Genomic DNA, 12,126 nt, shown 5'->3' with positions numbered 1-12,126 from the left:
ATCTTTGTTTCCGCCTCCCTTTTCTTAACCTCCTATGCTGCTTCTGCCTGTTTTTCTTTCCTGTTTTACAAGGAGAAATGTTAGCAAAAGTGAAAACCAAACTTCAGTCCTGCAACATTAACCACATGCTCAGCTTTCATGCTGATGTATAAGTTGGTTAATGTTAGTTAGACTTTTCTTGCTATATGTTTCAGCCTGAGCCTGCAATTGAAGCCCCGTGCTTTGACTCCTGCTTTGAGGACTGCTCACCTCTGAGAGTTGCACATGGAAAAACATGCATCGGGGTGTTGGCTTTTCCACTCCTCCTGCCCCAGTGTCACAGTGAAATCAATGGGACATTTGACTTAAGTGGAGTTAAGGTGTCATCTCAATGTTTAAAATTCTGGTCCTGCAATCCTGTATGCAGGAGTGTTCCCACGTGTCTACCACTGGAAGTCACTGTGGTTTTACAGGTGCAGCATATCATTTGCTTGTGTTCTGTGCAGCATCAAAGCATATGTGTACAATAAGTTTTTTAAACGATCGTCCTAATTGTTGTTTATTTTCTAAATTTGTTTTGGTTCCTTTCCTTTTTAATAAAATAATCTTGCATTTTATGAAAAATTCAAGTATGGAAATAGTAATTATTTGGCTGTCATTTTAAGGACCTCATTTAAGATAACAGGCTTTAACAACTAGCTTTGCTAGCTGGTATTATTTTTTTTAAAATCTTTGCAATTACTTTTTGCTCTGTTTTTGTAATTAATTTTTGTAATTTACTTTATGCAGTGTAGCATAGCTGCATATTTAATATAGCATTTAATGCACTGAACTTTCTGTAAATCATAATTCTTACCTCAATTAGCCTGTGCTCAAGCACAGTAAAACAGCACTTGGGCAGTAGTTCAGTTAGTAGAAGGGACATACTCTCTTGTGGAAGGTTCCATGATAGCAAGAAGCTTTTAAGAGACATTTGGCTAAGGAGGAGGGAGAAGATGTTGTTGTCAAGGTGCAGTAGAGCTCAGAAGGCAGTAGTAGAAGAGATGTCAAGCTAAGTGTAAATGAAAGAGATAAAAGGAAGAGTAAAGCGAGGACTGAACAGAATATAGGAGGGAATAAAAAGATTAAAGAGATTAGAGATAGACCATAGAAATCAATCATGAAACTGAAGAGAGGGATAAGCAAGGGAATGGGTGCTGAAAAAAACATTTGTGTAGAGAGAAAGGTGTCAAAAGAAGGGAGAAATAGAAAGTGACATGGTGGAAAAATGAATGAGTTTTTGGGGCTTTGAATTCACCGCTACCGATGGTTACAATTGGTTCTGTAGGTGTTTTGCATCTGTTTGGATAAGACACCAAAGTAATGCTTTGATTAATTACAGTTTGATACAGCTAAAAGGAAGGGAAAATGGAAAATGCTGTTGAACTGTGGCCAATGGTTCCCCCTCTCTCCACTGTTTCTTTATGCCATATTTGGCACATCCATATTTTTTGATCATTTGTAGAGTGACACAAGTAAGAATCCTGCCTCGCTAACCATAAAGAACGCTTCATCTGTGGACAGCGGACTGTGGATTTCTTGCATAGCAGAGAATATTGTGGGAGAGGACCAAGCCTCTGCCGAGCTCACAGTATTCTGTACGTAAGCAGGCTAAACCACATTGGCAATAACTATTTTGGGTATAAATATTTGTTGGGCACACAGGTTGTTGAACCAGAAACACCCTTTAAGCATGTGAACTATCTATTGCAGTTAATTCTGGGAATAGCCCAACAAGCAGTTGTTATTTTTACCTTTTTCTGCTCTGAGTTCTTCTGCAAAAATTATGTTTCTAAATGCTTTATCTTCCAGTCTGAGCAATCTGTAAGTAAATGTCTGAAACCCCAAATACTCACTGGTACTGTTGGTGTGAACAAGTTTGTAATGGTGTGCATATACATACACACTATCTTAGGAATTAAGAAACATGAATGCATCAAAAGTCATAGAAATTATTTATAATAAACTACAAATTTTAAAGTTTTTTTAACTAAACCAACAATTGCTTTGTTCAAAAATTAACACACTTGCATAATTTGTTCTGCCAGATGTAAATTTATTTGTCATAGCTTTGAATAATTATTTGTCAGGGCCAAGGAAGGGGGAAGGGACATGTAGTATAGAAGCATTGGCTTCTTAGATCTGAGATTCCAGCCTGAATTCATTTTACGTGAAATATGTTTTCACAAGTTGCAACCCTCTGTTTAATTGAAGATGGGAATGGAACACTTCGTAGATGGAAAATTTTTTTCAGCATGTGCTCATGAAAGTAAACTTGAGAAAACACTCTAGAAGCACTTAAAATGTTTTGTAGGTGGAAATTAGATATGTGATAGCTATGGAAAAGGACATAAACTCGAAATGTTTGTACAGTGTAAATGAGATTGTGAGATTGGCACTGTTATGAGTGATAAAAGGGAGTATAACTAGATGAAATTGGATGCAGTTAAGAATGAATATCAAGGACAATTTCCTAACAGCAAAATAATGTGCAAGGTATTGGAATAGTCTCCTGAGGGAAACAGAAGTCTGTAAACTTGAGGTATTTCACACGTTTGAACAAAGAATGAGAAAATGTATAGTAGAAAATGGTCCTTCCCTGACAGAAGAATCCAGGGAATGAAATCAGCTGTTCCGGCTTTGATTATTTTAAAGAAGTCACCTGAAAGTTTGGATTCCTAGCTGAATATATTTCCAGTACTACTTGCTTTTGGCTGACTTTTAAGTATTTTTAATACTGTTTTGTTCCTCTGCCATTTTTTCAGCATAGTAAAGCTAAAATTTCCCTATCTCCCTTCTCAGTGATCTGGTAACTGAACTTTCCACACCTTGCAGAGTAAGTGATTTAATGGGAGTTCACACTTTGTCTGAAACTAGTTTGTTTTGTTTCTTTCTAAAGAATGGCTTCATTTCAGTTGTGAGCACAGTACCCAAGGCAGAGCAGGTGGGCTTCCTATGTGAGTATCCTCCAAATAGGTATAATTCCTTCAAGTAGCGTATTTTAGCACTGATAACCTGAGAAAAAAAGACATGTTTGGGATATTCTGATGTTCTTCACTCTTTTTTTCCCAATATAGTTGCACCAAATATCACATTTATTGAATCTCCAACCCCGGACCACCACTGGTGTATTCCATTCACTGTGAAAGGGAACCCTAAGCCCACATTGCAGTGGTTCTATGAAGGGGCTATACTGAATGAGTCTGAATACATCTGTACTAAAATACATGTTATCAATCAAAGTGAATACCACGGCTGCCTTCAGCTGGACAACCCTACCCATCTGAACAATGGTGCTTATACCTTACTAGCAAAGAATGAGTACGGAGAGGATGAAAAACGGGTTAATGCTCATTTCATGTCAGTGCCTGGAGATGGTGAGTATAATTTTTTTTATGTTAGCAATTGCAAATTGACAAGAATGTGGAGACAGTGCTCCTGGCCAGCTTACCTATTTTGGAGGAAGCTTTTTATATGCATGTTTTTTCTCTGAATGAATGTCTTCAAGATTAGTTGTAAAACAATATATTTTTTTAATATTTTCTTCTTGCTTATTTCTTTTCAAGGGAGGCCATGCTAGTGCTCTCTAAATCCTCCCTTTGAGTAACCATCCTCAGTGCCAGTTAAGGCTAGTAAAAGATTGCTGTTTCCTAAGTGTTTTCTTTAGCCTCAGTTCTGATCCTGGAAAGCACTGAGTACCAATTCAGTCACTCTGCAAGTTTTCTACACTGTGTACAAGTGCAACTAGGCAATGTATCCAAGGGCACAGGGAGTATGCCTACGTAGCATCTAGTGCATTGATGCAAAATTAGTAATGCAGTCCAGTGAGTTGATGATAATATATTGCGTAGGACACTAGAGGGAACTGGATAGAAAACAAGTAACCCAGAGGCAGGATGGACCAGCTCTCAGGTCCTCACAGGCATTTAGACATACATCCAATTCCCATTCATTTCAGTGGAGGTTGGGCATCTGCATGCCTAGGAATATCTGTGCTCAAGATGGTTATCTTCAAATGTATGCATCTTATGCTGCTCTAAAGGCTCCAGGTCAGACCTCCTAAATGCTATGTGAGCAGTCTCAAGGTGGACTAATTCACTGAACTGCAGGGACTACTGTAAGTAGTTAATGTACATTGTGGTTTGATCTTTTCCCACATCTTCAAAACCATATTTGAAGTGACTGTAAGAATATGAAGGCATACATGTAAGTGCATTGCTGTATGTGAAAAAACTGAGTGGACCTTGAGTGGAAATATAGGTGTGGTTTTGTGCAAATAATTGCAGAATCATATCTGAAAATATGAGCATGTGTATACCTTTGGCTTTTTAACCATGGGATAGAAATAGCCTCTCTCTTTTTTGAAACAGCAATATGCAGTGCTAATGTTATGTGATAGAAAAAATGTGAATATTTAAATTCCCTCTCCTACATTGTAGGCTACAGACAGTAAAAATATGGTCTGTATTTAACATTTGTTCCTATCAGCTCAGCCTGCTACAGGGAAAGAGATGGCAAGTCTTTTTCTTTCCTACCCTTAGAAAGAGAAGGTGAAGAGCTGATATAATTGGGCTCTGTTTTCTCCTGCTGTTCTTAGTAGCTCCTCTCTTCTTTTTTCTCTACAGTCCTTCCTTAAATAGACTCATTACAGAAACAGGTCATGGTTTCAGCTACTGGCATCCTTTAATGCTACATTATAACAGTTCAGTAAAACAGTTCACCTCATAGATATTCTGTATACAATGGAAGTTCTCTTACACTCTGATTATTTAATATTAATTTGGCTTCATTTTCTTAACAGAATAACAGTTCCTCTAATACATTTATATGAATTTATCATTTTTTTCTTTTAACATTCCATTTTTCTTTTATGCTTGTCCCCTGTAAGCTGAAAATTTCCCAGTTGTGGCCTTTTAAACTAAAGGTATCCTCCCAATTAGAAAGACAGCATTATTTATTTGTTCCTTCATTTTTATAAACATATGCATTATAAGTCTCCAAGATAATCTATGTTGTGTTCAAACTGGACTACATACAGACAGGATGTAACTGCATTAGAAATCAGTTTGTGTGTAGGGGATGGCACCAAACCAATCTTAAAAATTAACAGCAGGGGAAATGACTTATCTAGTTAGCCTCCTCAATGTTGTTTTTATTAGTGGGGTTTTTCCTGTAAGACTTATGGTACTGAGCTTTAGAATATTCCACAACATTGTTGTCTCCTCCATTGAAGCTGGCATAAAAGTAAATGTTAAAAAACTAGCATCCTCTATGCATTGTATTACTTTTTTTTTCTTTTTTTTACTATTACTATTTAAAGCACTGCCAGGATCTTTCAGGCTTTTTTCAGATCTTTTTTTTCAGATCTTTCAGGCTTTTTCAGCGCTGTCATTACTGTGTAGTATCTTCTTTTGACCCACATATCATACAATGAAGCATAAAGATTAGGCCCATGCTCTGGTATTATGTTCATTTCCATGCCTTCATGACTGAATTAAATACCAGCCCTGATGTTTCATGGGGTGGGGTATCCTGACTGAGCTTTGAACTGATTCTCTGGTTATTAAATCACTTACAGGCAAATGCACTGAAGATAAAACCAAAAGCAAATTAAAAAAAACCTTCACCTATAAACTATATGTTTATTTAAAATAAATACAACAAAGTCTGAAGCATGTTGTATCATCAACAGCCTAATACTATACTTTCAAAGTTGCATCAAGCATGATGAAGACAGGATTTGTGCTAAGATGCTCTCAGCTTCCAGCATGCTACTTACAGAACATTTTTCAAGGGACAGAGGATGCAAGCATAAAGGAGAGGAAAGCATGTACCACAGTGGGATTTGGGTCAAGTTAATATCACAGTTAATGTTATAAATTAAAAGTTTGTTTAAAATACTAAGGTCTGGGGGAACAAATTTCACATTCTGTTAGCTAGATTTTTAACTAGTTTTAATCTGCTAATCTTCATGGATTCCAGTGAAGCTGTTCTTGCTGAGGATATTTTGACTATTTGAGACTACGTTGCAGCAAACGCTAAGCAATAAACAGCTGTGTTTTATTCCAGAGGCTGTTTCCATAATTGATCCATAACAGCTAATGAGTGCTGGAGAGATATTTACCAATAATAACTATTTTTAAGTAAAATCATTCATCTTCCAGCTCTCTACTCTAAAATTCAGCTGAAGGAATTCAAGTAATGTAGTATCTTGTCATAGTATAATAATATGTTAGATATGCATAGTAGCATCCTGCTACGTGACTGTGTTGCACAAGTATTTTTTTGGGTTGAGTCTTTTGCTGCTGCTTTATTTTCAAAATGTCAACTTTATAAAGAAAGAAGCAAGCAAACCAAATGTAGTTGAGGCAGTTTATAAAGATGAGTGAATAGGATATGTCTGTAATATTTTATTTGCACAACAACCTGTTCTAACAGGGACCAAAACAACAATGCTGTTCTTTGCATTGTAAACATGCAAATTACTGTGGTAAAGTTTCATGTTAAAATAGATTCAACCAATGCTTTGATGATGTTTTTATGTAGGGAATACTACATAGAAATTTGGGGTTGGTCCGACTTCTTGATTTTTTCAACTTTATTTCAAGTGAAGTATTTAGTTATATAAAAGGTATTTGAATGGAATAGATGACTTCCTGGTTTATATGCCCCTAGCAGGAATTACAGGTTAAACCAATCTGTTTATTTTATCCCATTTCCAGTAAACAGTAATAAAAATGTCATTTAACTCAGGAGTAAAGGCCTAGGAAGTTTGGGGTTTTTTTCTTCAGATTATGAGAAGTAGGACTCATACAGAAGGTAAACTGGTTCTTTCATCAGCTGAATGTTTTATACTGGAAAAACTGAATCCATTAAGGTTTATGGACAAAAAACCCTGGTCAGAACTTGCTTGAGGACAGATAGTAGTACACACTTATTTCACGTGTTATTTATTTCTGCAGATTGACATGACCATTCTCATGGGATCTCTTAATCTATATCTCTGGGTACTAGAATATCTTCAAATGCATTTAAAAGTGAACCTAATTATCTGCTGCCATTTTGCAAATAGGTTGCAACTCTTATTTTATATTTTCAGCACAGATTCTCATGCTGTTGAAATAAGCAGAAACAACTGTGTTCTGGTCATACTTCACAGTGGCTTTATGCCAGTGTAATGTCACTGGTATGGAATTACTGTATGGTACTATAAACAGAATTATGTTTTTTGAAGTTTGCGTCATTTTCAGAGGTTTTAACTATCTATTAATTTTATTACCAAACCAACAACAAAAAAGAGTAAATATACTACATAAGGCATGCTATAAATACATTATAGACCAGGATTAACTGGCATGTTGAAATATAACACAAGTATCTTTCAAAGCATGAATAGACTAATAGTATACTAACTTCAGTGTGTTATACTCACATGTGTGCTTAGCCTTACATATGTGTAGTAATTGGAAAAAGCTGCAAACTGGAACTAGTAAAATTTAGAAAAGTATATACTAGACAGGTATCCACTTTGCTTGTGTAAAGGCTGGCTTCTCTAGTTTCTTTGCATATGGGAAATCTTATTCTTTCAATAAGAGTTCTGTCTGTGGATCAGGTGTGCAGCTGGCTTCTTGGGAGCATCCTCTAACAGCATCCTCTAGCCTTTAATTTGCCACAATGCTGCAGCTCTAAACCAGTTTGCTCTCTTAGTGATTTAACTGCAAATTTTTTGACAAGGTAAAAGTCAGTTATTGTAACTCCCACTGAAGTCTGCTTCCACTTAATGTCAGGGAGAATTTTACCATTGATTTTCAACAAGAATAGTTACTGTTGCACTTATTCCAGATATACATTAGCAGCAGAGAGCAGAATTTTGCCCATTTGGTAAATATGCCTGCTTTTACTAGAGCAAATGCCCTGTGTATTATCTGTTTCACATGAAGCAAAGCGTTAACGTTTGGGATAGCTCTAAAATAATTGTAAATTATAGTACAATATATTGATGTTGCTTTGCATTTGTGTAGGTACTGACCATTGCTATTGCAAATAACATGTAAGCTCTTAAAAAAAAAATCCTAAAGAAACTCTCATTCTTCCAGCATTTGCAATCTATTTACAAAGGCTTTTTCTTTCTGTTTTTGTTTTTTTTTTTCTCCATGCACAGGTAGTGGCCCAATTGTGGATCCAGACGTTTATGGTATATATTTGATTTTCTTTTTCTTTTCTTTTAATGATAGAAATAAAGGAACTCAAACCACTAAAAGATTGAATGTCAGGCTCAGTTAAACTGAAATGGCACATATTATAACACAATTCTAAAAGGCACTTAGTATTGTTGGTTCTTTTCCTGACTTATATTATTTAAGATAAATGAGGGCAATTTTTACTTATGCTTCTGCTTTTGATTCAGATTAGCATAAATCCACTGCTACTGATGGTTACAATTGGTACTGCAGAGTGACAACTGTCTGATGTAGCACACAGGCATGAGATTTTGTGAACCTTCCAGAGGCATTTCTTGGAGGAAAGAGAGTTCATGATTTCTCCTTATATAACTTATTTTTTCAGGGATGATTCCATACTTGTTTTGCCTCCAAAAATGTACCCCTAAATTCCCCTTAAAAATTAGTTTGGCACAAGTGAGGTTTCCTGTAGGTAATTTTTCTCTGTCCTCTCATTTATACCTTCCTTTGTTCTCTCTTGCATAAGCAGAACATCAACTCAGTGATATCTGAGAGATTTGATGACACAGTGTTCAAGTTATTTTTAGTTAAGCAAAATATTTTAGGCTACAGCTATTGAAAGCCAATGTGCATTATAATAGAAGCTGCAAACTGAAAAACAACTGGCTAGTTTTACATAATAGTTCTGCTATACTTCTGCTGAGCATGAAAATACATCCTAACCAACACATCCAAAACACCCTTTAGCTTCCAGCAGAAGCTGGATCCTGTTTGGAGTACTTTTATTTGGACAAAATGGCCCATGAATCAAGTTTCCTTAAGCTGATTTAAATGTTATTACTCTGATTCCATGTCATTAAACTTTAGCAAATGTGCATTTGAAGCATCAATTTGGCTTTAAGTTCTCAGAAATATTAAAGCATAGCTTCCCCTCCCTCTCTTCCCAATTTTTTTTTTTTTTTTGAGGGGGAGGAAGAGGTGACGGTTTGCACAGTTTCCTACATGTGTTGTGTTATATACGTTGTATGCATGAAGATTTTAAGTCTGAGCTGTTTATCAAGGGCCTGATGCATGTGTAAGAGTACTGTAATTCAGTTGACTGGTAGATTCGGCTAAAATGTGTGCTTTGAGTTGTGCAAGTGAATCACAGCCTGCAAGATCTAGTTCTGATGAAAACAATATTCCTTTTTATTTCTGGCTTTTCTTTCTACTTTTTGAAATTGCTGCCTTTGATCTTTGTTTCAGTGACTCAGTGCTTGCTTTGTGCAATACTTTGTAGTCCGGAGTGTTTCCTTAATTATTCCAAATTCACAAGTCCAGTTGGTGAGATGAATAAATAAGGCTAAAAAGTCTAGAAACTGTTATACTTCTAGGGAAAACCACTGCATGGTTGATTGTGGAACCACCTGGGAATTAGCTCTTCCTAGAGACTGGGCATTTTTCATTACTTCTTTTCAGACCCTTCAATCTGTATGCTAATCTATTTACCCCCAGTTTAGATTATGTTGGGAGCAAGATTTAAAGATCTCCTTTCCCACCTCCCTCCTTCCTGCTGTTCTCCCCTTTAAAACATATTTTTCAGACTCCTATGCTAATCATGCTGCAAATTTGCACCATGTAAAGGGTAAAGACAACTGCAGAGGGTTTGATCCTGCAGCATGCTACACAATATCTATGTATTTGTAAGTGGCTTGGGTCCTGATAAAGTCAGGGTGCTTGGATGGTGCCCTAGTGCTTTAAGAAACTCAGGGGAGTTGCAAGGTATTTCTCTAAAAGTGTCAGGGCACTGCAGTGAGGGGGCTTTGTGGGGGCCAGGTGCCAAGGGTATCTTCGGGCTGGCAGGGCAGGGGTCTTGCCAGCCAGGGCCTGTCCCACTGCCCCCAATGAGGGAGCAGGGCAGGCTGTGGGGGCAGCTGGGGGCAGCCCCCAGCCAAGGGCATCAGGCACCTCTGTGAGGATGGGGCTCAGCTGTGGCCAGGATGGGCTGTCAGCCCATGAGTGGGGGTCAGGATTGGGACCACTGAGGGTAACCAGGGTCAGATAGAGCCCCAGGATGGCAGGGCAGGGCCATGGGGACGGGGACAGGCTGAGGTCAGCCAGGATGTGTGCCTAAGTGTTGGGCCTGGCTCAGCAGGACCCATGACAAGGCAGGGCAGGGCTGTGGCAGAGCTAGAGACGAACACTCCTATGGTGTCGCTGGGGTGGGGATTGATGGCCCTGGACTGACCTGAAATGAGGCTCCTAGGCCCATGGGCAGGGGTGGGGGAGGCCCCAGGGGAGGCTGGGCAGGGCCAATAAGGGTTGTTAGTACTCTCAGGGCCCTGACAATGGACTGGACCTTCACAGAAGAGGTGGGTGTTTCTCCCCACCTGAATATATGCAGGAAGAAGATGGAATGTGACTAGGCAAAAATAAATTGGAACAGGGTATGAAGGGTGGCCTTTCACTTCAAAGGAGCCAAAACAGACTAGAGAGACTAATAATGAGATTTCAACCAAATAATAGAAAAATTCCAAACAAAGAAAGCCCCTATGTGTCCCTGAGAAAAGGTTTGTGACAGATTTTCACAGCTGCTATTGGGCTGGGACTTGGTCTCTGCAGTGCCTGTACACCGCCTGAGTTCCCTTAGCCAGCAGGACATGGTTAGGAGCTCATGTAGGGAGGTTATGGCCCTCATTGCTGTGCCTTGTGTGGGTAAGCAGGGCTTGGCTGCATGGGGGCAGGGGACTCTAGCCTTGAGTACTCTTCTGCATAGAGCAAAGCCCTTTGTAGTGGGATTGGGTCTGTCCCTTGGGATTTGACCTTCGGTGTTCTGTGCTTCCTATGAGGTAATTTCCAAATGTTTTCCATTAAATGTTTTAAAAATACTATGGGAAACAGAAGAACCAACGAGCTCACAAAAGTATGCATGATGGGGGAATTGTTGGGGGAATTCTATCCACATTGTACTTCATATGCTCGAAGCACAGAGCAATCAATCCCTAATAACTAATCCCCACAGAATCCTGTGGAAAAGACAAATAAGAGATGTTATCACAGTTTTGTATGAGAGGTAACTGAGAAAGAAAAATAAAGTGACTTGCTCAGAGCTGAGCAGGAAATCAAATGCAAAGATGGCTTCTTTGGCTCCTAGTTCATGTTTTAATGCCATGCTGTTTTTTCTAATGTGGTCATGAAAACGAGAGAGACAATATGCCCCATAAAACTGAACTCCCAGGGATATTTTGCAGAATGACTCCCTAGTACTTATGACAGTGCTCTTGTCTGGATCCCAGCTGCTTTACACCTTGTTTATAAAACAGCTGCAAAATGCTCCCATGCTTTAGTTGTGATTTACCTCAGTTGGTGTAGGAATATATGACCAGTATTGCCAGCTGAGGTCTCCAAAACAGCTTTGGGAGCTAAAGAAGATAAAGGCCCTCCCTCCCCTTGCCCGGTAGCAGCTCTGAGGTTGGAAGAGTTCCTGCCTCTGTGGTTTGTGAGCTATGCCTCTGAATTTTGCTTTTTCATATTCACAGTTACAATTTCATCTGTAGACTTATGGCACTGATTTTATTCAAAATATATAAAGAAATACACAATTAATTGCAAATTTAAATTAGAGTGCTGGAGGTGCATTTGCAATAAATGCACTTATTGCCCTTGTTTGTTTTATTTCATCTGCACACATTACAGTCGTACAATTGAAACACTATGTATATTTCCAGATTCAATCATAAAAAATATTGTTTTTTTATTTTAATGGATGTATCTCTAAGTTCATACATGTACTATTTAATTCTTATCTCATTTGAATAATTTTGACAGAAAATCATGGACTGTATATATCTGTGTTTCATTTTAAAATAATTATAAATAATTAAGCCATATTCATTCTTTTGATGGAATTGTCCTGGATTCACCCCTGCAGACCTATGAGTAGCATTGT

General features: G+C 38.1%; 1 protein-coding gene across 2 annotated transcripts in view; it reads left to right on the top strand.

Annotated features, from left to right (window-relative positions):
• LOC143171995 (BDNF/NT-3 growth factors receptor-like) overlaps positions 1–12,126 on the top strand; it is a 214,913-nt gene that overhangs the window by 59,229 nt on the left and 143,558 nt on the right. For both annotated transcript variants that reach the window (XM_076361201.1, XM_076361203.1), the window contains exons 7-9: positions 1,484–1,616; positions 3,096–3,395; positions 8,180–8,212. In XM_076361201.1, coding sequence (XP_076217316.1) covers positions 1,484–1,616; positions 3,096–3,395; positions 8,180–8,212 — 466 coding nt within the window. The remainder of the gene's footprint in view (positions 1–1,483; positions 1,617–3,095; positions 3,396–8,179; positions 8,213–12,126) is intronic.

The sequence above is a fragment of the Aptenodytes patagonicus genome, chromosome W (genome assembly GCF_965638725.1).
Source record: "Aptenodytes patagonicus chromosome W, bAptPat1.pri.cur, whole genome shotgun sequence".
NCBI classification, from domain to species: domain Eukaryota; kingdom Metazoa; phylum Chordata; class Aves; order Sphenisciformes; family Spheniscidae; genus Aptenodytes; species Aptenodytes patagonicus.
Note: the sequence above shows the minus strand (reverse complement) of the source record. Positions and strands in the feature narration are given on the sequence as shown.